Source organism: Balearica regulorum, chromosome 4, assembly GCF_011004875.1.
Source record: "Balearica regulorum gibbericeps isolate bBalReg1 chromosome 4, bBalReg1.pri, whole genome shotgun sequence".
NCBI classification, from domain to species: Eukaryota; Metazoa; Chordata; class Aves; order Gruiformes; family Gruidae; genus Balearica; species Balearica regulorum.
The window spans coordinates 56641114-56669082 of NC_046187.1; the positions used below are offsets into that span (position 1 = coordinate 56641114).

General features: G+C 37.4%; 1 protein-coding gene across 2 annotated transcripts in view; it reads left to right on the plus strand.

Moving 5' to 3' along the window:
- Positions 1–27969, plus strand: part of PDS5A (PDS5 cohesin associated factor A) — an 85372-nt gene that overhangs the window by 56173 nt on the left and 1230 nt on the right. Inside the window, exons 15-33 of one of the 2 annotated variants that reach the window (XM_075752281.1) lie at positions 326–374; positions 495–634; positions 1815–1930; positions 2708–2813; positions 4304–4464; positions 7148–7271; positions 8445–8603; positions 8851–8919; positions 9571–9707; positions 10434–10557; positions 10803–11007; positions 11516–11630; positions 15317–15449; positions 16062–16181; positions 17309–17371; positions 20949–21094; positions 22303–22408; positions 25818–26170; positions 27259–27409. In XM_075752281.1, the coding sequence (XP_075608396.1) occupies positions 326–374; positions 495–634; positions 1815–1930; positions 2708–2813; positions 4304–4464; positions 7148–7271; positions 8445–8603; positions 8851–8919; positions 9571–9707; positions 10434–10557; positions 10803–11007; positions 11516–11630; positions 15317–15449; positions 16062–16181; positions 17309–17371; positions 20949–21094; positions 22303–22408; positions 25818–26170; positions 27259–27409 (2577 nt within the window). The remainder of the gene's footprint in view (positions 1–325; positions 375–494; positions 635–1814; positions 1931–2707; positions 2814–4303; positions 4465–7147; positions 7272–8444; positions 8604–8850; positions 8920–9570; positions 9708–10433; positions 10558–10802; positions 11008–11515; positions 11631–15316; positions 15450–16061; positions 16182–17308; positions 17372–20948; positions 21095–22302; positions 22409–25817; positions 26171–27258; positions 27410–27969) is intronic. The other variant, XM_075752283.1, reaches the window with a different exon arrangement.

Sequence of the window (27969 nt, forward strand, 5' to 3'; positions counted from 1 at the left end):
CATAAAATGGGCTTAGGGCAGTTGTTTATTTGGGGTCTTTTTGAGGTCTTTTTGCAACAATTGGTTTTGATATACTATGTGAATTAGTGAATTTGTCCAGTTCTTTGATATTGCAAGAAGATTTCCCCCCCCCCCCCCCCTTTTTCTGTGTCTAGTACCTGCTAATGATACTGTTACACTATTCTAGTCTTTATTCTTAATTCTACTCTGGGATCTTACATTTTTGTTTTAAGTGCTGCAGAAGAACTAACAGATCACCTTAAAGGTATATTTTATAAAGGAGGTATCACTGATTTGTTTGTTTGTTTTTTGCTGTTGTCCTCAGTCAGAAGCAAACAGTGCTGCCATGTTTGGAAAGCTGATGACCATAGCAAGTAAGTGCTAATAAGTTCTATAAACTGTTATTACAGAGTTTCTAGAAATTGTACTTCTGTGAAACTTGGCATACTGAAGTGGCAAATTTATCTTATGTTAAATTGTGTTTAATCATACAGAAAACCTTCCAGATCCTGGAAAAGCACAAGATTTTGTGAAGAAATTCAACCAGGTTCTGGGTGACGATGAGAAACTTCGGTCCCAGCTTGAACTGTTAATTAGCCCTACGTGTTCTTGTAAACAGGCAGATGTCTGTGTGGTAAGGAAGTGGAAAAGCAAACTTTTATACTTTAAATATTTGTGCTTAGAACAGTTATTCGGAGTTAATGGTGTCTTTTGGTACCTTAACATGATTTTTTATATATTTCCAATTTTCATAAAATACTTTTTTTGGTTAACCTATAGAGATTATGGAAAACATAATTTATGATTATCATCTTGCTTCCTAAGAAAACATTAGCTTTATTCCTTCCTGGGATTATCAGCATCAAGCATAAAGTCTAAAAGACTAATTTGATTATTTTTAATATTTTACCTCAAGTGTCTCTTTCATGGTTAGGTTCCTAAACTGTCTTCTGACACTGATGAAACTTGTTCTGAGTACCAGCAAGCCAAATATTATACCACCTGCATATTATTTATTTATTTTTCTTCCTAGAAGGTTATTTTGAGATAAGTCTTTCTCTCTCTCTCTCATCTATTTAACCTCTTTGATGAAAATACACACCTTAATATTAAATCGGACTTTTCCAGAGATTTACAGATTGTGCCAACAATCACAGGGTTGTTTTTTTCATTATGGTCCCAAAATAAATTAAGCAATTTCATTGACAGAAATCACAATAGAGGGTATCAATGAACAAACGTAGGTTTCTTGGGTTTTGTCTAATGGCTCTGAAACTGTCAGGGAAGAGAACAGAATGACCTTCAGAATTATGTCCTAGCCACTTGATATCTCCTTCTAAACTAGTAAATTTTGTACTTTGGGAATGCAGCGATGCAGTTTCAAGAGGAAGGTTTCCTCCCTCTTCATGAAGATAATTTTTTTGTTGAGCTTATGAAATCTCACACATACAACAGGGTTACCTCCAGATTTATGGATTACTCTTGTCAACGTAGGTATTTAAATTCTCTCTACATTGCACTTGCTCTCCTTTGATTCCATTTTGGATCTGGCCTGTAATTCCATAAGAAACTCTGAAGAACTCTCACTAGAAACCTAAATGCATCTTACATTTAAATAGTTTGGTAAAGTTATGTCTGCTTTCAATATAATGTGATAAAGAAAGATTTGGAGATAACAGCCTCCCATAAAATACATTTCACTAATTATATAGACAACCTCTGTGGTTAAAACAAGGCTATATTCAGCTTATTCAACATGCTTAAGTAGTAAGTAAAATGAATATAATTCTTGTTTGTATTCAACATTCTTGTAGAGAGAGATAGCCCGGAAACTTGCAAATCCTAAGCAGCCAACAAATCCTTTTCTGGAAATGGTCAAATTTCTTTTGGAAAGAATTGCCCCTGTACATATTGACTCAGAAGCCATTAGGTAAGTTTGAAAGATCATATTAATTCATGAATGATTATAAACATTATTTAAATGACACCAAAAAGGGGGGGGGGGGGGCGATTTTCTTGGAATTTAGATTAATCTATTCTAGCAGAAAACATGCTTTTTTTTAAAAAAAAAAAAAGCAACAACTATGTAGATCTCTCCATTTCTAGCAGCCTAGAGAATGCAATTTGATTTGGTTTTGGTTTTTTTTGGTTTTGCTGCTACTTTGCAGCGCTGTCTGTAAATGATTTTAAAAAATATAGTAGTTGTTCCTGGTGAAACTGCTATTTGTGGGGTTTAGGGTGAAAATGATGATCATTATTTTCACATAGTTAACTGCAACACAGTCTTCCGTATAGCAGTTGAATTAATTAGCTTTTGTGGGATTGTGTAAGAGAATGTTTGGATTTCTTTTGAGACTCATCTGGCAACCTAATTACATTTTGAAACTCATGCAGCTATGTGTTGATCTGAATGCTGCCAACGTGGTGGGGTTTTTTGCTCTTTTTTGCTTTTTTTTCCTCCTAAATAATTAATTTTGCAGAAAGCTAAGTCAGAAAGAAAAGGAATAATGGAATAGCTTGATTTTAAAAAGCAAAACAAAACAACCTAAAACCAAAAACCAAACACCACAAAACCTCCTCCCTCAGTGGACTACTGCCTTCCCTTTATTTATTGTCGAAAGCAAGTAATCTTGCTGGTATCTCCAGCCTTTAACATTGTACATTGTCATGTTCATTTGCTTTTTTCTTTTTGTATCTATTATTTCAGTGCACTAGTAAAACTAATGAATAAATCCATAGAGGGGACAGCTGATGATGAAGAGGAGGGTGTAAGTCCTGATACTGCTATTCGTGCAGGACTTGAACTTCTCAAGGTAATCTATGTTAATGCAGCTGTAGTTTGTAATGGCAGGGACAAAAATGGTATGAGTAATGAATTAATGTTAGCATGGTTTTAATATTTATTATTTAGATAATTACTTTTTTAATGTATGAAAGTGTTTGGTTATTAATACTCACTTGGGAAAAGAATAATGAGAGAGATGGGGTTTTGGAAGAAGTACGCTTTGAAAAGGGTGCCAAGAGTTGAAATATGCACATTAAAGTAGAAATTGGTTTCTGCTTAGGGAAGTCACAGAAGAAGGTGCAGAGGTAAAGTGAGAGGAAGAGAAATGGGGAGATTGGGAGAGGCATGTTTTTTGGGGCCTGTGTGATACTGGAAGGAAAGCAAGCAATAAACTCAAGAGCCAAGTATATGTAAAGGGGAAAAAAGGGAATGGAGGAACTTGTGCTCTCAGTGGTGATGAGAAATGGCTGGGGGAGAAAGAAGGATTTGAAGTATCTGGAAAACATCTGTGATGGATTTGGCAGTTCACTAATGAGACTTTATTTTCAACATGTTAAAAAGGGCAGTATAAAATATAGGCGGGAACAGATAAGGAGGTTACATAATTGAAGTGAGACTTTTCAGAAGTGTGAATGAATAAGGTGGAGTTTGTGGAGACATCACACCAAATCTGTTAATGGCAACCATTGTGGAAATAGTTATACAGAAGTATGCAAGGAAGTAATGTCTGTTTGTTAATGTAGCTCAGAAAAGAAGTCTGCCAAGGTTGAAGATATTGTTGCTGTGATGTGGATATCTTTGAGAATATTATTTCACACTTTGATACTCACGCAAGTAGGGAACTTTAATCAAAGAAACCAAGATAAGATAAATCCAAAGAATATACAAAATACATGCAACTTTTCATTGTTCTCCTTATGTTATGTTACCTGAACTTTACTGTACTTAATATAGTTTTGCTTTGGGATAACCTTTTGTACTCTCTTGTCCTGCCATGAATCCCTGCATGCTTAGTTTCTTATTTGACATTTCTCCTATTTAACAGAATGTTTTATATTTCATTAGCTTTAGATTAAAAGGACAGTAATCTATGTTTTGTTTGTAGATATCTTAACCTTCTTGATTTCTTTTCTGCTCAGGGACTATAGATTCTAGAGAAATTAAGATTTCAGTTCAGTTAAATTAAATTGAAAAAAGTGTTCTTAAGTAGATTGGAATATAAATGAATACTCTTGAATAAATGTTCATTTTAATAAATCTATTTACATATTCAACTAAAGTCATATCTTATGAAATATTTGGAGGAGAGGAGGACCTGAAGAACAAAGCATAGAGGAATTTATTTGAAAATGCCTGTATCACCTTCTCCAAAATGCAGTTATTGAATGTAATAATCTCATGTGAGCATGTAATAGTTATTTATGTTGATGGTAATGCTCATAAACAGCCATAATTTTGTTTTTCTGCTGATTCATTTAGCATGGATAAATATACCTTTGTTTTAATGTGTGTCTACAGGTTCTCTCCTTTACACATCCTACCTCGTTCCACTCTGCGGAGACCTATGAGTCTCTGCTGCAGTGCCTCAGGATGGAAGATGATAAGGTAGCTGAGGCAGCCATACAGATTTTCAGAAACACGGGTCACAAAATAGAAACAGACCTGCCACAGATAAGATCGTGAGTGTATTTCTTTACATGCTGCTTTTCATAAGTGGAATTCTGCATCTAGCTTATTTAATATGTTGCCCTTAAAATTACTTTATAGTCTTGTAAATGTGAACAGCTTCTCTTCCATCATTTTGTATTCCTTCACTACCTTACTGTCTCTGTCTCTTAATTTTTAAATTCTGCATTCTCACAATCTTTGTGTATTTATTGAAGATGTTGGGTACTTTTTAAAAAATCTTCTTATAGAAGACACATTAAAACCAACATTTAGCGTGTTTCCCAGGTTACAAAATAAGTAACAGTAAATATATGGTGAAGATGTAATTCCTTGGCATTGTTTCTACTCGTATCTATCCTTCACACAATTTTTCTATCTTTGTAAGGAACGAAAATATAATCTCTGGTGGTTAACAGCTCTGTTTGTTATGAAACAAGTTGGGAAACAAGATCCAAAAGCAGGCATGAATTTCTGACAAAGAATAATTAGCTGTCTATAAGTTGTCATTATGCAATCATGCTTTAACTGCTGATTAAAGCTGCATAATATAGTAGGTATTCACAGACTATTTAAAACCTTGTGGGTAACATCTAAAACCTTAAAATTAGCCTGTTAGTAACTAACTAATCCAGATTATAAAGCACAGGTTTCAAGTTCTCATCTATTGAAATAGCATTTCGGGTATTACCAGGCTAAAATGCATAGCAACGTATACCTTAAATTCTCAGTGATTCTTCAGTGATTCTTACGGATTTGGATCAGATTTGGGGTAAAAGAAAGATGTTACAAGCTCACATATGAGACACCTTTTAAGATACTTGTAGGGGTGGAGAGAAGGAAAAGCCTAGCAATCCCCATTGTTCCAGTATAGTCCAAATTGTCTATAGTTCCCTAGTAGAGTTTAGTCAAGACTATGCATTGATGGGGTATATCGTCTTCTGTCAAAGGACGTGGTATTGCTGACATTTCTTGTGGCTTTGTGCCCTAGCCAGGTATTGCTGATGTATAGTCTGGGCAATCTCAAATAACTTAAAAATATAACTGCAAAATAGAGGTCTAGCCCTTGGCAAGGTTTGCAAGCAAGTCAGGTTAATATTCTGAAAGCCAAAACCAGGTCAGTGTTTACACCAACACAAATAAACAGAAGTCTGAGGACAAGTAGATGGTTCCAGATTTCAGGTATTCAGAAATCTTTATCATAAAAAAAAAAAGATTTGATATAATCACCAAGACAGTTTGTTTCAAGTGACCTGGTTTTTTGTTTGGTTGGTTTTTTTAAACTGCTTGTGTGCGCAGGCTGCCTGCTGTCCATTGAAGGTAGTGTTCCCCAGCAGTAGCCCAAGTTCTTCCTCATATGGAAAATGAATAAGTTTGTGCACCAGGTTGTGGTGCACAACTCTCTAGAGTCTGGGAGCATTGGCCATGCTTGAAGAGAGCCTACGGACTATGTGTAAACTTGTGGATGTAAATATGTAAAGGTGCATGTAAACAGGTCAGGCTTCACCTTTTGCAGATTTATGTCAGTTGGGGTGTGATGAGGTATGGTTTGTAACTGATGCACCAACACTTGGCAAGGGCCCTTTAATATGCACGTACTTACACTATGAAAACTGTAGGTTAGGCATTGAAGCTTATTTTAACTATAGGTTTTACTGAATTCTTTGCTATTTTGTTTCTTATTTAATCCAACCTGTGGAATCTTAGCAGGTTTGAGAAGAGAGATTCTCCTACTTTAGGATACTGTTAATGTTTTTCTAGGGGACGTTTTGTTTGGTTTGGGGTTTTGTGTAGTTTTTGAGACTTCATTCTTTCAACCCTGCAAGCTCTTCTTCCACCTCTTGCTGCTGATTTTGATTATGTAGAATGTGTCAGTGAAGGCTGGGTGCTAAATAATCCATGTACTGAATGCTGTATTGTTACTGAACCTTTCTAGAAAGCAAGGACTTTTTTTTTTTTTTAGATGTTTCTGTGTCAGATGCTTTCTAGGCAATCTTATTTTCTTGTGTCAGTCGCTGGGTGAGTTGTGTGGCAAACCTCAGGTGATGACCTCGCAGGGGGCAGGCCTACCTTCCAGCGCATTCTGTGGGGTGGAACCGAACAGTCTGACCAACCTCGACCTGGTCTCCAGTGGCTTCTGCCCTACTCTTTCCTTCAGTGGCCTCTGACCAGCTGATAGATTTCAGGGGATTCAAAGGCAAAAGCTCAGAACAAAGCAGTTGTACGCTTGAGTATACATTGTGATTAAAGACCAAAGTTAAAGCAGTGAAGGCCTGTAAACACACTGATGTTTAACGGTTATTCCTAACTTTCATAAATTTTCTTCAGCCCTGTCACTTCCAAGCTTGGATAAGAAGTCCAGGAGTTTACCCTGGCTGAACCTGTGGGGTTCCCCTCCACCTTGTATTTAGCTTCCTAAACAGCCTTGTTTTGATCATTATTTTCTTTCATGTTTGATTTTTTTTTTTTTCTCCCTGTGGGCTTTTTTCTGCTTAACTGTGTACAGTCAGATGTTCAACAAGTATTGCTAAATACAATTCCATCCTGCTTTTCACTTTATGGTTATGATCTTTCCTGAACAGACTTCAAAGGAATGCTTGATTTATAAGGCTGTGAGGATAGATTTGTATAGGTGAAGAGCTTTATTTTTTGTACATTGCAAATTGCATTTTGAAATATTTTGTTTAATGTTTACAGAACACTAATTCCGATTTTGCATCAGAAAGCAAAAAGAGGCACTCCTCATCAGGCGAAACAAGCTGTTCACTGTATACATGCTATATTTTCAAATAAAGAAGTGCAGCTTGCACAGATCTTTGAGGTATGTCTTGCTGGTTTGTTTTTAAGATTTGTTTCTGTTATTCTTAATTGATACTAGTAATTAACATTAATTCATACTGCTTATTAACAGATAACAATTTAAGAGGTCAGGAAGCCTACAGATGCATGGTAGTTGAGATAAGTCATTAATTTTACAATAGCAAATTATTAATGTTTGTGTCTTACAGTCATGATTTTGTAATATTCTGATGTCTGATAGATGAGGTATTCCTTTTTGTCTACGTGGGAAGATAAGCTAAATACGCTGGAACGATCCATACTAAATCCCATGAGGACACATTTAGCAGATACTAAATGAGAGATAACATCCTCTCCTTTCAAACTGTATTAAATTACCATGCTTCAAGGCCTTTGCACATACAGCACTTTCTCACTGAGGAAGTTAGTGCAAAATAACTACTTGACTCTAAGCTCAGACATTAGCTTACTGCTCACTTACTGCTTGCTTAGACAAGTTGTAAAGCAAAAAGTCATCTACCTTATACAGAGCAGAGAGGTTATTACTTTTCATTGTAATCTCTTAAATAATAACATTATTAATCTGCACTTGTAAAATATCTTAGGTTCTTAATCTTGTCTGTCTTTGAACCTATGCATAATTCAGAAGTGTGAAAAGCTTAAATTAAGCTTACAGAGTTTGATCTCTGCTTAGACTTCTGTGAGAGTGCATGTTCCCTCCCTAATACCAGAATACAGTGTAAGGGTGCTGGGTGATACAGCAGCATGGAATTATCCTGGTGGCTGTTACCTGGAAGGGAAATAGTGATTGCTGAATAGAAATGTCCCTGGTGGTTTCCAAGGTTTTTTTACCTGCCAATATTTTTTGCCATTTGCAGTTATGATTCAGGTTTTCACAACTCCTAAATAGAATTGAGTCAGAGTTTTCCCTGTCTCCCAGGTTTGAATGTGTTTCACCATTAAAACAGGAAGATAATATAAAATTTGTTTTGCCCTTATCTCATGTGAGATTTTTGGTTACTCCGTTAATTAGGAAATCACATTCCTTCTCCATTTTAATTTGCTAACTTTTATTAATTCTTATGGAAAAACTCTGAAATTCATCAGCAATCCAGCAGTAAAATAAACAATTTTTAGGCATGCTAGCTTATTTATCTATAGTTGAATTTTGAATTTACTTTTTTTTCTTCCTCAGCCTCTTAGTAGAAGTTTGAATGCTGATGTACCAGAACAACTTATAACTCCATTAGTCTCATTGGGTCATATTTCCATGTTGGCACCAGACCAGTTTGCTTCTCCAATGAAATCTGTTGTTGCAAATTTCATTGTGAAGGATCTCCTAATGAATGACAGGGTAAGATTTTCTTTTTTTGGTAAGTTCTTAACTATTCTATTTGCCTGTTATTAACTCTGTGGGGAATAGAGCTTTTTTGTTAAATGAGTCAATAAAAGAACCTTCTTTAAATGGCTACCACAGTGATAATTTCATCATAAAAGATCTTTATGTGAAAGAAAGCTTAATCCATGACATTTTTCCATTTTTACTTCTGCATTTTCTGTATGGGTTGAACCAGTTCTTAAACTTACATGAATGTCTGTAGTCAACAGGTGAGAAAAATGGAAAGTTGTGGTCTCCAGATGAAGAAGTTTCTCCAGAAGTACTAGCAAAGGTGAATCATCTGCTGTCAGTAATAATGTGTATATTTATAAAAAATTTACTTTTTTCCAAGTTGTGCAATGGAGAGTATTAGAATAGATCCCTTTGAGTACTTTTGTATTAGTCTCCTTAGAATATTCAGTGTTCTAGAGCTTTTTAGATTATATACACAGTTATAGAACTGGTAGACTATGCATTTTGGTGTCTTCACTTACCAATGCTAATTATGCTGAATGTTGAGAAAATTAAGAGATTGAAAAGTTTTAGCTTTCCTTCCTACTGAGTGTAAACAGATTCAAAATAAATTGAAACCCTAATGAATTTCATTCATTCATCTTTATAGGCTATTTACTGTGAATCTAATTATGGCCAATTCTAGAAATGTTTATCTAGTTGCTCTTATTTTTAATCATGTAGCAAGTATCCTGCATCCTCTAGATGCACTTGTGAGAAGATGCTGAACCGTAGTTGAAATGTCCTGATGTCACAAAGACTGCTACTTATTGTAAATAAGTAAATATTTACTGCTTCATTCTGTTCCTTCAAAAATGTATCAGCTCTAATAAATAGGAGTCTATGGAAATTCCAGTTTGACAGCAGTAGATTTTTGTACCTAATCATCTTTAGGAAGTATGTTCATTGTTGATTTGTTCATGTTTGATAGGTGCAAGCAATTAAACTTTTGGTACGCTGGCTGTTGGGTATGAAAAACAACCAGTCGAAATCCGCAAATTCCACACTCCGGTTATTATCAGCTATGCTCGTCAGTGAAGGAGACTTGACAGAACAGAAGCGAATCAGGTCAGACTTTGTTCCTTTCAGGCTTCCATCAATTTTGTTGTAGAATTTCAAAGGATGTTAATTCCTTTGGAGCACTCTTAGAATTTTAAGGTGAGCAACGTTGGCTAATAGGATGATAGAAAATGCATTTGATTGGAGTTTTGATATTAGGAGTGGAATCACAGTATAGAAATATGCTTGATACTCTGTTTTTCTTGTAATTTACTAATCTAACTCAGAAACCTGTAGATATCTTTATAGTAAAAGACATTCTAGAGAGTAAAAGACCTGCAGGAGTATCTTTGAAAACAATTAAGTGATGAGATTTAACACACTTAAGATTTGAGTGAGCTTGGGTGGACCTTCTTCATTCCAACAGTGAAGTCACTTTGTACCTCATCTTCATTCTGAGGGTGAAGGAAAGAAAAGAGAATATCTGTGGCAAAAGCGTTGCTTTCATTTGCAGTAATACGAAAACAAGAAACTTGACTCTTCTTATTTCACAATTTTACTGGAATTAAGTTTTTTGTGGGGAAAGCAGAGCACCTTACTTTCACAAATTTGGTTGGGTTAATTTAGCTTGATCTGAAGCTATAGAACTGTGATCTGATGTCACAGAGAAAAACCTTAATTGCTCATTGATCTTGTAAGAAGAAGAAATTGTGACATGCAAGTAACTTAAGGACAGTTGTGGTGGGTTGTGTTTCAGATTTTTTTGGTTTTGTTTTTTCTCTCATGTTTGTATAGCAAATCAGATATGTCTCGACTGCGATTAGCTGCTGGTAGTGCAATAATGAAGCTTGCACAGGAACCCTGTTACCATGAAATAATTACCCCAGAACAGTTCCAGCTCTGTGCACTCGTCATTAATGTAAGTAACTGCATTTGAAGTGACTCTTAATTAATTGAGTTCAGAGTCCTTACATCTGTGGTTTTATTGCTGCTACATTCAGTATTTTCTAGTCCTCGCTGGAGTTTTCAGAAGAGTTCCTGAAATATCAAACACTTATTGTGCTGCACATTTTTAAAATGTCTCTTCATAATTCCACCTGGAATGCGGCTTTTTTTTTTTTTAAAGACTAAGATTTTTATGGTTGCGCTTTTATGTTGCTATAGGACGAGTGCTACCAAGTGAGGCAGATATTTGCCCAGAAACTGCATAAGGCACTTGTGAAATTACTGCTCCCTTTGGAATATATGGCAATCTTTGCTTTGTGTGCCAAAGACCCTGTGAAAGAGAGAAGAGCACATGCCAGACAGTGTTTGCTCAAAAACATCAGTATACGAAGAGAATATATTAAGCAGAATCCTATGGCTAACGGTTAGTATTTCAGTAAAATTGTTAAGAATACAATAGTCAAATACTAAACTGGAAGGAGAAATCATTAAGACTTAAGCAAATTGCTTTTCTAAAGAAACACTGGATAAGTTTAAATTGTTTCTTCATCTTTATATTAGATACATTCAAATATAAATTTACTTGGTTTAGCATTAGCATAAACCATAAAATACTTCTCTGTACATTGCTGAGAATTACACGTGTAAAATACAATGCTGTTATTGTGGTAGTTTTGCTCAAAAAATAAAATCTTGTTTTTAGATATTTCAGGTTTTATGACCTTCTTCCTGAAGTAACACCAAATACTTTTGTAGAAGTAAAATTAGTTCATTTATTTTTAATGATTCATTAAAAGTAAAATTTGTAGGGAGAAAATGGAAGTCAAAATTTTACATTCCATATTATAAAAAGTAATACTTTGAAAAAGTGTTTCTTCTGATGTGTGTGTGTGTAATACAGAAGTTATTTATGATTTTTTTTGTTACTGTAGAAAAATTGCTATCCTTGCTGCCTGAATATGTGGTACCATATATGATTCACTTGCTGGCACATGATCCAGATTTCACAAAACCTCAGGATGTTGATCAGCTTCGTGATGTCAAAGAGTAAGTGTCAAATGATTGTAGAATTGTTATGCTGAGAATTTTTCTGTACTTGGAAAAAAACTGATTAGGAAGAGGAACTCCAGTATTTTGCAAAACAGTAATCTTGGAAATGTGTAACACTTCAACTGAGGGAAGAAGGCATCAGCAACTGCTTAGCAGTATATACCGAAAGTGCAAAAGGTAGCCTATACACACCATAGTATACCAAATTAGTGAGTTGTCCAGGCTTCTTTTAAAGTGAAGTAATGATTTTAGATTCTTGCATTTGTGCCTAGCAATATCTGTAGGATTTCCCAGCATACTTGAAGAGATGCCAAGTTATGTCAGTTCAGATATTTTGGAACTTGTAAAATACAGAGCTTCTCCAAGACTTGAAAACGTAATGCCACTGATGCTGTGTCAGAGTCCTGCTTCACTGGAAACTCTGCCTCATCCCCCCTCCATGCAAACCTACCAGAATTCATGCTAAATTTGCTGCTGACTTATTTGCGCTGGACGTCTGCAGTGCTGGCTTAGTGCTTCTTAATGTATTCAGCACAGATTATTGTACACAAGCCTGTCACACAGAAGCTTGTTCTGTACTGTTTCTAGTTTGAGACCTTCTTGTACTCCTCAAATAACTTTCATACCCAAGTATAACTTTTGTATTCCTTTGTATCTTGTAATGAATTAAAACCAAAAAGTTTAATTTTAAAACTTTCTAAAAATTGTTAAAGCATCTCCCCCCCCCCCCCCCCCAGCTTTAGTTTCAGTGTTTTGGGGTTTTTTCTTGTATTTATTTTTGGTGGAACTGTAAGCTATGTTGTTTTGGTATTACAAAGGCGTTTATTACCACATACTGCAATATACCTCATCAGAAAAGCAGTTCATTCTTGGCACAAATAGACCAGTTCACAGCTTAATTCTTTTTGCACCTTCACCTGTGAGTGTCCACGTCCAATTCTTCTTTTAAATAAAAACCTTAATTTGTTCTGATTTATTAGTTACTTGACTCATACCTGGTCAGAACCTGGAGTCAGTGAAGATTTCTTTACCTAATCATCAAGTCTACATTTTGTCCCAGGACTCCCTGTTCCTGGCAACATCTGAAAGCACTCTCCAGCGCGTGCTTTATCCAAAATGCATGGAACAAGTTCTGATTTGCAGTTGTTGAGTTAATACTTTCTCTGAGAAGTGCTTTCTAGTGCACAGAGCTTTTTTGGACACCCCTTGTATAGCTCTCCTTTGTTGTCAAGTTTCCTCCCTCGTGTTTGTCACAGGCTGGCTGAACTAGCCAGAGAATACTGCTCTGAACAAAGAAATACTCTGTATAGGAATTTTGGCAGGAATACTTCTCTGAAGAGTCTCCTGAGATAAATGCAAAACATTTTTCTCATATAATGTAATACAATGTTTCTTTTAAGAGTTCTGAGAGTCATAGTGTTAACATAGATGCTTGCAAACTTGGAAAAGCAGACTGGCAGTGTGTTCTGTAGTTGTCTGCCTAGTTCATCTTGACTTTACGTGGCCTAAATACAGTCACGTAAAGTAAATACATGCTTAGCAAGTTCCTTAACCATAATTTGTGATATTTATTCTTATGAATTTTTTTAAGCTTGTCCTTGGAGTTGAGTTTGGTTTTTATCTTGAGACAGTGTCTTTTTCTCCTGAATTCATGTTCCAAAAATACTGAAATGGATACAGAGAATGAACTTGCTTTAAATGACTTGTGTTCTTCTGGGTGCATATTTTTCTACATGAAATCCCACAGTTGTTCTGGAAGGGTCTGGTTCAGGGTTGATAATGTTTTATTTATTGTTGACGTAGTGAGGAAATCAAGCTATTGAAGTTGACATGCATTAACTAGAATTACCAGGGTAAAATTTGTCCTCAGTAGTAATCTTTGGACAACAGGGAGTTTTGGAGAACTGGGTCAGTGTGGTATGTTATCAGTCCTGTATTCGACCCATTTAAGTTTTTGACAAGAGTGTATAGATGGGTGTAAAGGTATCTAACACATTGATTTACTTGTAGCCTTTGTAGCTCTTGGGTGCAAGTCGGAATACAGACATCTTATTTTATTTGAACACCAGATAAGTGTTTTGATGGAGCGCAACCCTCTTTGAACTTTTGAGAGAAATGTTCCCTCATCTCTCGTAATACAATCTTTAATTTGTATCTGTTAAGAAGTTTGGGGCTTTTGTGGACAGGGAATTGTAATGTTTAGTCATCCTGTTTTTCTAGTTTTTTATTAGCCTCTTTCGACAAGGTAATCTCTCTTCCAGAGCTTCAGAATTAAATTAGCTACTGGCAAAGTTTGCATTTCTTAGACCCACCCATATCTTTCCCAACTAAGTATTATTTTATCATATTATGACTGTTGTTGACCCTCTAGCCCACGCGCAGCTCTGAAGCTTGATAGCAAATGATAGCATGGGCAGACTATTCTTTACACCATAATTGAAAAATTCTTAAACTTTTAGTCAAAATATAATGGGTTCTCCCTATAAATAAACCAGTTTTAAAGAAAGAAAACTTGGAAAGCTAATTTGATTATGTCTATCTGTAAGGATTTCTTTTCCTCCCATATGGAGCATTAGAAAGAATCTGACCTGTTTGATTTTGGATCTCTTCTTCCGTGTCAGGTCCATTATTAAACCATGTAGTGTGGGTCTAGCAGCAGTATGATTTGTTTAAGCCTGTTTTGAGTGTGGTTGTGGTACGTTGTTGATAGGAACATAGATATAGCGCAAGGTAGTGATTACATAATTTCATCTAGATGATGGTAGCACCAGAATTCTTGCTTCGATCTGGATTTGGAAGAGAAAAAAGCTGATTGGTTGGTCAATGTTTACAGATATAACAGAGAAACACACTAATTTGTCAGATTTATTCCAAAGAGTACAATTAAGACTGTATGAATGGTCTAGACTCTATTTACACCTTCGGATGATGTGTTAGTGGCCAACAAGGCCAATAGCATCCTGGCTTGTATCAGAAATAGTGTGGCCAGCAGGAGTAGGGAAGTGAATGTCCCCCTGTACTTGGCACTGGTAAGGCTGCACCTTGAGCGTTCAGTTTTGGGCCCCTCACTACAAGACAGACATTGAGGCGCTGGAGCATGTCCAGAGAAGGGCAACAAAGCTGGAGAAGTGTCTAGAGCACAAGTCTCATGAGGAGCAGCTGAGGGAACTGGGGTTGTTTAGCCTGGAGAAAAGGGGGCTGAGGGGAGACCTCCTTGCTCTCTACAACTACCGGAAAGGAGGTTGTAGCCAGGTGGGGGTTGGTCCTTTCTCCCAAGTGATAAGCAAGAGGACAAGAGGAAATGGCCTCAAGTTGTGCCAGGGGAGGTTTAGATTGGGTACTAACAAAAAATTGCTTCACTGAAATGGTTGTCAAGCATTGGAACAGGCTGCTCAGGGAAGTGGTTGAGTCACCATCCCTGGAGGTATTTAAAAGACACGTAGATGTGGTGCTTAGGGTTTAGTGGTGGACTTGGCAGTGTTATGTTAAGGGTTGGCCTTGATGATCTTAAAGGTCTTTTCCAATGTAAATGATTCTGTGATGTTATCTGTTCATGGTATCTTCAAATTCATTGTGGTTTAAAAAGCTAGTACAGCTGACAAAAAATTTTAAGACATTGCTATATGTGGGAGCAGCAGTGTAAAAGCTGGAATGTAATTGCGTCTGGTTTTATGGCTTTTTAGGTGCCTGTGGTTCATGCTTGAAGTTTTAATGACAAAGAATGAGAACAATAGCCATGCCTTCATGAAAAAGATGGCAGAAAACATCAAGCTTACCCGAGATGCTCAGTCTCCTGATGAGCCAAAGGCCAATGAAGTAAGAAATGCAATTCAGATAAGTGTTGGGTGATCGGCTGAGGGTTTCACAAGCAGTCGATGAACAGGATTTGCAGGAAATCTGAAAACACTAGCTCAGAGTGTTAATTGCGAGCATTGTCTGTATATTGCCAATCTCATTCTTTCAGAACCTTGCTGACCTTATCCAGCACACAGTAGCTAATAAAGTTACTAAACAAAATTTGTCAAATATTCCTATTACTGTCTGCCTGCCCTATCTTAACTCATACTGCCTAGTTTACAGACATAAGTATCTTCTGCTGCAGGGGGAAATACTGTATTATACTGTTAAACCTTTTGGTTTCTAGCAGAGATGAGAAACCACTTACGATTTGATTTGAGCAAGAGCTTCTATTGTACAGCATAGGCATGTAAAGTATTACTAGTTTTTATTAAATAGTATCGTATGAAAAATGGGACTTCTGTATGTGTTTTTGAAGAGCCAACAGTATGGTTAATGATGTAATTATGAAATATGTCATTAGTGGTGGTTATATTAATGCATAAATTAATCTTTTTAAAGAACTACATTCTCTTTACACTGTAAAAATAGTAAGTAATTCCTAAAGCTTACTTTCCTTTTTTTCTTCAGAAACTTTATACAGTATGTGACGTAGCACTATGTGTAATCAACAGCAAAAGTGCTTCATGCAATGCAGATTCACCCAAGGACCCTGTATTGCCAACCAAATTTTTTACACAACCTGAAAAGGTAAATTTGTTAATTTAATTTCCAAAGTAATAAGGGGAAGTACTTTTTGATATTTGTAATTGAGAGCTGGTTATCTCCATAACATAATATTATGAGTGGGAAAATGCATATACTTTATCCTCAGCAATTAAATTTTTTAACATCAGCTCTATCCTATGTCATCTATGTCTTAGGAGCATGTGCTAGAAATGGTTGTAACCAGGAGAGAGCTAATTAAAATAAATATTGATATGTTAGCATGTACTGCTAGATCAGTTTTACAAGTCTGTCTGAATATGTGAGAATATATGTATATTCTGACTGTATATATGAATTAGAATGCAAAGCAGACAAAAAAGACAAAGGGAGCATTTTTTGTTATTGGTGCTCTGTTTATATCTGTCAGTAGCTATTTGGCTATTTTGCTTGCTGTGTGGGTTGGTTCTCTTACTACTTAGTAATAGCCTTAGTGAGTACAGCTCTACCCTCAGCAATAGCACTACTGTTCTTTAAGAGGCATACCAAGTGGAACCAAAGTCATTCTCTGGACCAGACCTGATGTTTTGGTTGTACAGAAGAATACATTTCACGTTTTTCAGTGTCTTAGACTGTTAATTAACGGCCTTTCCTGAGCCTGTTTAAGCAAAATAGTTTGCTTATTTAACTGTGAAGTGGCAGATGCCATGGTGATAGGGAGCTGATGTCTGTGATGGCTACCTGCATTCATTCAGATTTAGAGTTTTGGTCTGTGTAAACTGTACTCAAGAGTGACAAAGGTAGCAACTTCCAACTTGTTTAGAGAAAACAATGCCTCTTTTCCTCTCTTTGGGCTTCCCATTAAAAAGGTGCAAGTGAAAAAATAGAGCAGTTTTGCTTCACTCCAAATGATTTATGTCATTCAGGAAGAAAAAATGTTAATCCCAACTTCAGGTATGGCTTACTGTCATTCAGTAATGCTTTTTACAAATCTCCTTCAAGACACTAGTTTGACCTGTCTTTATTAGATTGATTCATTTGTCAGCAGGTTGCATGGTGTGAAATATCTGTAGCACTTGATATTTGAGAAGTCAGTCATGTATATATAAAAAAAACACCAGCAAGATTGAGAGATCAAACACAAACTGATTTTTATTTTCTTTTTTATACAGGATTTCTGCAATGACAGGAATTACGTTTCAGAAGAGACAAGGGTTCTTCTTTTGACAGGAAAGGTATTGTATTTTGACAAGTTACAATTCTTTGAATATTACTTGTAATTTTTTTTAAATGTCCTGGACTGCTGTAGTTTAAAATTGTGTTAAGAGTTTGTGTACAATAATTTGGGATTCTTTTATTTGATGGCGTAATTAATGCCTTTAACATACTACCTGGTGCGTATACAACACCAAGATTGTTACCTGTGCACCAAGGCATAGGTTCTTGATTTAACTACAGTTTTTCACATAACTACAGGTTTTTCCTTTATTCAAATAAGCATGGTGTGAAGTTACGTGCAGGTACTTAATTGTGACACCACTAGCACTGGACGTCTTAAATTTTCAATCTTAATATTTTTTAATATAGCTGTAAATGCTGTTAAATTTAACTGCAAATGTCTACACCCTTTTGACCATCTTATTTTATTTCAGACATAATTTGGCTAATACCTTCATAGGGGAGAGAAAATACTAGAGGAGTAGGGGACAAAACAAACAAAAACAGCCAAAAAAACCCAAACAAACATAAAAGCCAGAACCTATTTTTATACCTTTTTTTTCCCCATCAGCTGTCCTTTCTTGGGATTCTGAAACTCATTCCTAGGTTCTGGTTAAATTATATTGGAATGCTTTTTAGTGTAGCTCAAAACATCAGCAGGTTTGTTTTTTCTTCTTGAGATTAGTGAAAGAATGTTGGCTGACCCATAAAATATAAAAATCCTGAGAACAGTATAAATCACGTTTTTAATATAAATTTCATGTGCATTTATTAATTTCATGTTCTGTGTTCCATGAACTGTTACTGCATTAGAATCACGGAATGGTTTGGGTTGGAAGGGACCTTAAAGATCCCCTAGTTCCAAGCCCCCTGCCATGGGCAGGGACACCCTCCACTAGACCACGTTGCCCAAAGCCCCATCCAACCTGGCCTTGAACACTTCCAGGGATGGGGCCTCCACAACCTCTCTGGGCAACCTGTTCCAGTATCTCACCACCCTCACAGTAAAGAATTTCTTCCTAATACCTAATCTGAATCGACCCTCCTTCAGCTTAAACCCATTACCCCTTGTCCTGTCACTACACTCCCTGATAAACAGTCCCTCTGCAGCTTTCTTGTAGGCCCCCTTCAGGTACTGGAAGGCTGCAATAAGGTCTCCCCAGAGCCTTCTCTTCTCCAGGCTGAACAACCCCAACTCTCTCAGCCTGTCCTCATAGGAGAGGTGCTCCAGCTCTCTGATCATCTTCATGGCCCTTCTCTGGACTCTCTCCAACAGCTCCATGTCCTTCTTACGTTGGGGGCCCTAGAGCTGGACGCAGTACTCCAGCTGGGGTCTTGTGAGAGTAGAGTAGAGGGGGAGAACCACCTTCCTTGATCAGCGTGTCATGATTCTTTTGATGCAGCTCAGGATATGATTGCCCCGACCCGTGTGCAGGACCTTGTACTTGGCCTTGTTGAATTTCATGCAGTTCACATGGGCCCACCTCTCAAGTCTGTCAGGGTCCCTCTGGATGGCGTCACCTCCCTCCAGCATGTCAGCCACCATCCACCACACAGCTTGGTGTTGTGGGCAAACTTGCTGAGGGTGCGCTCAGTCCCACCGTCTATGTCACCAACAAAGATGTTAAGCAGTTTTTAGTTAATTAACAGTTAATTAGTTTCTAAAGTCCTCAGAGCAGAACGTTGTGGTAATTGTTCATTGTAAGGGTAGAGACAAATGATCCCTCTGTAAATAGCCGTTATCTTTTAAAATTGCTGCTTCTCACACTGATTTTTTCATTTATACAAAGTTTCCGCTATCAGAGCAGTTCATGTGGGTGAGGTTTGCTCAGTTGGCAGAATCCTGCCTCTCCTTCCTTCATGTTCGTTCTGTGACACCAGCCTGGATGCTACTCAGTGAGCTGGGTTGGTGTTGTGTGAGGAAGGGAGGAGGCAGGCAAAAGACCACCTCCTTTAGCAGCAGCCAGTACCAGACTAGTGCTTTAAGTATCCTCAGAAGAGTGTAATCATTTCACCTTTGATAACATTCACATATCATCAGTGAAGCATTTGTAACTTTGAAGCAAGTTTAGTTGGTTGTATAAACTTACTGCAGCTCTCTTTTGATAAGGCATACAGCAATTTAGAGAAAAGCTATGTCTTAACTAAAAAATCTTGCTTATTTAAGACAGCCTTTTCTCATGCATTTTGTTAAAATAGAGGAGGAGGGAATGTCCAGTATCAAGCTAGTATTATTTAGGTAGTTTTCTGTGTTCTGGGAAAATGGACATTTATTTCATGCTCTAATAGAATGTGCAAGCACTTGCTGCTTCTTCTGTCTACTTCCATTTTGGAAAACACAGATGTATAAGGGCATCCCACTGACTCAGACCAACGGTCCTTTTTTGGCCTAGTGTTGTTCTTCCAGAGGGACCAAAACAACATGATTTGGGAGAGCATACAAATCTAGCCACTTTTTGCACTACATCCCGCCTCATACTCCCCCAGTGTTCATGATCTCTATAATGGGGTGCTAGACTCTGCATCTGCCCATTGGTTTTGATGTCTGCTTATGGACTTGTTCACTAATTTGTCTGTTCTGGTTTTGAACCTCCTGATGCTCTGCCTTCAGTCTCTTGTGGCAGTGTCAGAAATTTGCAACCTGCTGGTTGTGCAGAAGCATATTCTTTTCTCCCTTCAAGATTTTCTCTCTCCTATTAGTTGCACCAAATGCTTCCTACTTTTTATAAAATACTCAGTAAATAGAGCAAATAAAACATTATAAGAATAGCATATTTAAGTAAATGTGCAGTATTAGCACTAGGATGGTGCAGCTACTGAACGTGTGCTCAGCCACAGGCCATGTTTACAGAGATTGTTGTCTTTTTTGCTGGCCAAATGTTTTCCAGCATCTATGGTATCTCTCTTCTGCCTGCTCCCTCATAACTTCAACACATGGGAATTATTTTTTCTTCTGAGAATGTCTTAATAAATTAACTTTGAGGAAATGTAGAATTACTTGAAGAACGTGACATGCCAGTTAGGAAAACTTCCTTGACTTTTCTCCAGACACAAAATAAAAAACTTCTACTGCCTACCCAGCCTGACCAAATCAGTCAACAGCCGTAACAAGATCTAAAATACCATCACTGTATCAGAGAACCCCAGAATAGATAGGTGGTTTTAAATGTTTTTACACCGGCTTTCTGTATAGTAATTGTATACATTTTCTGCTGTTGTAGTGAACCTAATTCTGCATTACATTTTGGAAAGCCTTTCCCAAAGGTGCTTTGCTTTGCAGATATAGGATGTTGACACACCTTTTCAATCCCTTAATATTATCTAACATTCTGGGCTTTGTTGAGACTCCCTCTTCCTGCTATCTTATCAAAGCATGAGAGAAAGCAAGGCAAATTGATGCACTGTTGAACGATGAGAAATAGACATAGGACAGACAGTGTTTTTTAAGTGAAGATGAGGTCTGTAGCTCTATACTGATGGCATCGTGATTGAGACTGTTAATCCAGAAAAAAGTATTGTAAAATATTCAAAATATTTTAAAAATTAAATATGTATCTGAAGTTCCCATTTTTAAGATTAAACATTTTCTTTTAGCCAAAACCAACTGGTGTATTAGGTACAGTAAACAAACCATTATCTGCAACTGGAAGGAGACCGTATATCAGAACTACAGGATCAGAGACTGGAAGCAATATCAGTGTAAACTCTGAGCTGAGCTCTCCTGCAGGAAACAGATCAAGGTACAGGAGTTTGAAACTTCTTTCATTAACTGTTTTTACTTCATGTTCTCCAGTGCACTTGCATGTTTTAGAACAGATGATTTGGGGTGTATGCCTATGTGTTTGAAGAGTGCCTTTATTTTATCCAGTGGAAAAAAAATATAATAGTTCTCTATAGGTAAAATCCCCATCTTTGCTTTTTGGTTTGGGGGTTTTTTTAGTAGACAGAAATTCAGTACAGTGTTTAGGTGTGGCCTGTCTGTAATTACATATAATAGAACAGAAGAGACACTATACTGTCTGAAATTTTCGTGCTTCAGAAAATATATTAACTGAAGAGACCAGCAATAATTAATACGAACCAGATTTGGCAACTCACACATTTTTGATGTATAGATTAGGATTAATCCTGAATGGTAAGAAGAAACATTTTTGATGTAGATGAAATATTCTGACCTATTTAAGACGAAGAACAATTAAAAAGAGCTTGCTGAAGAGGACCAGGATGTCAGTGGAAAGATGCAACATATGATTGTAATATTCAGTTTTTCTTCTAGTAATTGTTATTTTTCTGTGGATCCAGAGTTTTTAAATCTGTCATAAATCTGGAGAAAGAGTTTACACTTTCAAATTTTAAGATTGTTTAATTTGTTTTGGAATTTATTAACTGGCTAAGATAAAGGGTTAAAGAAAGTAAATATAAAGTCAGCGGTAGGCCAAAGGGAAGTAAAAGTCAGTTCAGAATTTGTTCTATAAGTGTGCATGATATATGCTGTAATAATCCTGATTTTATCTTTTTAAAACTATTTTGTTTTTAAAACTATTGTATGCTTGTGTAAATTAACTTGAAGTTTGAGTATTGCTGGTCTTTATTTTTCTTGATTACCTTTGCCAGTATTGGCTTTTTCTCTCTGAAAAAAGAACATGGCCTCCTTTAGAGCATTGGTCTTAAGTTTGCAAAAAGAATTATATGGCATTGTGTCTGCGATAAGGGATTTGGCTCAGTGACTAGCCAATTCCTTTCAGACCTTTCCCAATTATGGGAAAGAAAAAGTAAGCATGGACTCAAGCAAATTCAACTCTAGTGGTTTTTAGTTTTGTTTTTGTTTTTTAAAAAATAGCCTGTCTGCATTGATAATTTTATTATTATTTTATTTTTAAAAATAATTGCAAACTTTTTTCTTGTTTTGTATATTTTGGTTTTATTTTGTCTTCAATTATGCTATCAGGGAACAAAGTTCGGATATATCAGAAACTGGGGTCAGTGAAAATGATGAAAATCCTGTGAGGATTATTTCAGTCACACCAGCAAAGACAGAACCTGTGAAAAACAAGGTATGTCTGGGGATTTGATGGACTGTATCTCTATAATAAGCTTGGCATTGGAGGTTTATTCAGTACACATCACTGCAGGTGGTCTCTGAGGAACTGGTAATGTCCGATTTCATTTCATGTAGTTTATTCACTTTCCTAGCCCAGTAAAAGACCTCTTTTTTTCAAAACTACCATTTATTTTATCGAGAGTAATTAATAGAGCTCATGTGCTCAAAAATAGCACAGGCAAATGGAAGGGACTTCCTTCTTTTTTCTAACCTACCTTTGTTCTATGTTTTCCAGTATAAATAACAGCAAGGCTGTGATTCAGAGTGCAGGTTGACAACTGTAGCTTTAACTGAAGCTACCACCACGAAAATTTCAAGCGCTCTTCTAGCATGAAATAAACATCTAACTTTTGGATTGTCTCACAACTAAAATATTATTTAATCTTTGAGGATTTTTAATGCTTTTCCCCCCTTCCATTAGAGAGAGAACAACATGCTTAAATCATTGTTGTAGTTTAACCCCAGCCAGCAGCTAAGCACCGCAGCCGCTCGCTCACTTCCCCCTCGCCCCCCTGGTGGGATGGGGCAGAGAATCAGAAGAGTGAAAGTGAGAAAACTCATGGGTTGAGATAAAGACAGTTTAATAGATAAAGCAAAAGCCACACACGCAAGCAAAGCAAATCAGGAAACTCATTCACCACTTCCCATGGGCAGGCATGTGTTCACCCATCTCCAGGAAAGCAGGGCTTTATCACAGGTAACAGTTACTTGGGAAGACAAACACCATCACTCCAAACATAGAATCATAGAATGGTTTGGGTTGGAAAGGACCTTAAAGATCATCTAGTTCCAACCCCCATGCTGCGGGCAGGGACACCCTCCACTAGACCACGTTGCCCAAAGCCTCATCCAACCTGGCCTTGAACACTTCCAGGGAGGGGGCCTCCACAACCTCTCTGTGCAACCTGTTCCAGTGCCTCACCACCCTCACAGTAAAGAATTTCTTTCTAACATCTAATCTAAATCGACCCTCCTTCAGCTTAAACCCATTACCCCTTGTCCTGTCACTACACTCCCTGATAAACAGTCCCTCACCATCTTTCCTGTAGGCCCCTTCAGGTACTGGTAAGCCGCAATTAGATCTTCCCGGAGCCTTCTCTTCTCCAGGCTGAACAACCCCAACTCTCTCAGCCTGTCCTCACAGGAGAGGTGCTCCAGCCCTCCGATCAGCTTCGTGGCCCTCCTCTGGACTCGCTCCAACAGCTCCATGTCTCTCCTGTACTGGGGCCCCCAGAGCTGGACGCAGTACTCCAGGTGGGGTCTCACAAGAGCGGAGTAGAGGGGCAGGATCACCTCCTTCAACCTGCTGGTCCCATGTCCCTCCCCTTCCTTCTTCCCCCAGCTTTATATGCTGAGCATAATGTCGTATGGTATGGAATATCCCTTTGGTCAGTTGGGGTCAGCTGTCCTGGCTGTGTCCCCTCCCAACTTCTTGAGCACCCCCCAGCCTACTTGGGGTTGTGTGAGAAGCAGAAAAGGCCTTGAGTCTGTGTAAGCACTGCTCAGCAGTAACAAAAACATCCCTGTGTTATGAACACTATTTTCAGCACAAATCCAAAACAGCCTCATACTAGCTACTGTGACAAAAATTAACTCTATCCCAGCCAAAACCAACACAATTGTAATGCTTTTTTAGCTTACAAAACATACAGTTGCATGAAGTTTAACAAAGGTAGATGTGAAGTGCTGCATCTGGGATAGATTAAATTCAAGCAGCAGTACAGTGTGCTGGGATCTGCCTGGCTGGGGGTGTCGGTTGGCTGAGAAGGACCTGCGGGACCATCCCAGTGGACAACCAGCAGAGTATGAGTCAGCAGTGTGCTTTGGCAGCAGTGAGGGCAAGCTGGGTCCTGGCCTGCATCAGCAAGAGTATAGTCAGCAGATTGAGGGATGTGATGGATTATTCCACCCTGTTTGGTGTTCATTAGGCCGCACCTGGAATACTGTGTTCTCCCCAGTTCAACACAGAGACTGAAAAACTGGAGAGAGCTTTGCATAGGGCCACCAAGATGATAAAGGCTCGGAGAAGTTGTCATATGAAGAAAGGTTGAAAGTGTTGGGTTTGTTCAGCCTAGAGAAGAGAAGCCTTGGGGGGGATCTGATGTCTAATAGGTATTTATGGAGAAGATGGAAGTATTCTCAAGACTGCGTCGTGACAGGACAAAAGACTACAGGCAGAAGTTGCTTTAGCGGAAATTCCATCTGGATGGAAGAAAAAAAAAAAAACAATCGACATTGTGAGGAAAATTAAACACTCAAATAGGTTGCTCAGAAAAGTGGTGGAAAGTTGCTCTTCATGGCTTGGCTTGGCTTGTCAAGGGCCCTGGATAACCCCTGAGACCTGCTTTCAGGTTCTTGAAACCTGACTTTGGTTGAAATTTTCAAAGAGTGGTTATCTGTAAAGTTCTTACAAACAGGAGTTGTAAACATCTGCTATGAAGCTGCTGGAACAGTAATAAAAGATTACGGAGACTGCCTGACTTAAACATTTAAGAAATAATGGTAGAATATTGAACAGAAAAGTCCTTTGGTTAACAGCACTTAAAATAGAGAGTGGCCTTAATTGGTGTGTCTGAAATGCTAAGTCATCCCAGCCATACTTCTCTGCCTTCCTTCCTGTTTCAGAAGCCCGTGTTCAAATGAAGAGCCATCATCCAGTCGCTTCCTCTTTGTTTCCATATGAATACTTTTCTGTGTAGAGACCAATATTGCCACCACCCTTTCTGTTTCACATATGCAGACACTGCTTCATGAAATATAATCACTCCCATTACTTTGCTCAGTGTAATGAGAAAAACCATGCATGTAAGCCATACCTATTCAGACATGACAGAGAACTAACAAAGCAAGTTTCTTTTGTGGCTAGGTCTTGCTCCCTCTTATTCCCAGCAAGCCTTGGGTTTTTTCCTTTTACTTGTATTTAGGGTTTTAGTAATCTGCACCTCTGCTGAAGGTTGGTCTCAAAATTTCCATATATTGAGGTAAATATCACTTGCTGTACTGAATCATTACTCTTGTTCCTCAGTTCTCCTGTCAGTTGGCAAAGAGGCAGTAAGAGGAGCTTATCCAGATGAACCATTATGGGAGGAGCCGAGGTTATTAGTCTTACTCTAATCTCACTTTCAAGCACATTGCTCACAGATATTAACATTACACACAGTGTAGAAAATCTTATTGCAAGGTTAATGTCTGAAATCCCATTTAGTAAAACTTCTAACTCGGTCTTAAGCCCATGTTACGTGTTTTTATAAGAAAACTTACTTTCTGTTTTATAAACTCATGTTTCTGTCAGAGGGAGGTAACAATTTGAGTTTGCCTTTGGGAATCTTTTTTTCTTCATATTTATGACTTTTATTTTCTAGGAGATTAATTCTGATCAGGCTACACAAGGAAACAGTACTGAACGTGGGAAAAAAAGAACAGCAACAGCATCTGGAACTGAGAATATCCATCAAAAACCGGAAGAAAAAAATGTAGATGAAACAGGACCATCACTCGCAGCAAAAACCAGGAGAGGGCATCCACCCAAACCTGAACCTCAGGGTACCACTGCAAAAAATGAGGAAACAAATAAACCACCTGTCAGGGGAAGGAAAAGGGCAGCCGTCAGTCAAGAAAGTCCAGGGAATTTAGAGGCAGGTAATGCCAAAGCACCAAAACAGCAAGACACAGCAAAAAAGCCAGCAGCAGCACAGAGACAAATTGATCTACAAAGGTAAAAACCCCAAACCCAAACAAACAATAAAATACTTGGGTGGGGTGGGCCTTTCCCGTCTCAAGATAGACCCTGACTTTACAATTATAACAGATCTAGCATAGTTAAAGGGCACACTAAACCATAATGATTTATAAACACCGTGATCCAACGTACATTGTGTTGTGTTCTGTTTTTCAAAATATGTACCAGTGCAGCTGGAATTGGAGAAATGAATTTGTTTAGTCAGAACAGAAGAATCTAACCTGTTTTCACCAAATTGTATTTTTTTGTCTGTTGCATCCTGGTTCCCCTTACTAGCATTGCTATGTAAAAGAGCCAAGAGTTGAGGGTGTTTCAGTGCATTCGTTAATGCCAGGTACACAGGAATTCAAGTGCTCTGTTCCACTTCACTGATAACAAAGGCTTGAAAACTGATCATCTTTAATGAACACAACAAATTGTTACTCTGACTGTAATGCTTTTCTGATATTTTGGGCTTTTTTAATGTTATCAATATTTAGTATTTATTTTAAGTGAATCAAAAGCAGAAGTTTGAACTGCATAAACTACAAAACAGCTCTTGGATGATGATTTCTTTTTCTGTGCTCTAGTGTTTAAGTATGTTGATTTGATTTTTCAATATAAACAAATTACAAATGCACATAAACACTGAGAAATTTTTTTAGCCAAATCTGATACAGTAATAACTTTAATGTAAAACTGTCTAAAGTTGTTGAGCAATAACATAAGGTCAGCAAACCAGTGTGCTGGAAGAAATCACAAATTAATCTAAAGGAAGAATCATTGGAATGGTTTCTTTCTAGAGATTTTGTTAATTGAAGATCTTGCAAAGAACCTTGATCAAAAAGAATTACCTCTTACTCTTACAGCAAAGTTCATACACTAGGAAATATATCAGTCTTTCGAGAGAGTAATATTTGTGTACTGCCTTGCAATGCTTGCTTGAGATGTCAAATTTCTTTAGTCTTCATAACAAATTGCACTATCCATAGCCTTTACTAAGCCACCTGTATCAGCTTCTTTAAAATATGTAATACCTCAGTGTTTCTTGGAAAAAATACCAAAACGTTGTTAACATTTTTCAGAAGCCAGGTGCTTGGAAGTGATGGAGATTCACTGTTGGAGATAGACTCGAGTCCAGAATATTCCCAAAATGCAATGGATCTTTTTAAGGCCTGTGGGAGCAGCCAGGAAGATACTGAGGATACAGAGATAGCAGAGGGAGGCTTCCTTAAGGTGTAGCAGGCATCTTATATAGGACAACTCTGTGTTTTTTATTGTAGCTTATACAGTAAGGAATCAAAGAAATTTGTCTTCTAGAAAAATGTATGTAAAAATAGCTGTGTCTGATAGGTTTGGTGGGTTTGTTTTGCTTTTAAGTAGACATGTACAAGTTACTGTAAATATGTGAAAAATGCTTGAAGTAGTGCTTGTTCTTAAGTAAGGCAGGCTATTTTTATAAACCTGGGTAATTAAATACAGTTAATTAGAACAAGTCACCATTCTTATTCTCTGCTTCCAGGGAAAACTATGGATAAATGTATTTCTCCTTATGCTGAAAAAACATTACCCAGTTACGGAATTATTATTGTTCAACTTGTGTATTTCCAAGTTTATCAGGAAGTTGTGCTTTACAATAAGGAGTTTAGTTATATTCAATTAGTTATGTAATCATTGAGAAGATACAAGATGGAGTTGGAAGTATCTCAGCATAAAGAGTGTAAAAGCTAAAATGTAAATTATATAGGTTGGATTTTGATTCAGAATCAATTGTAATTTCCATGTCCTTATGATTA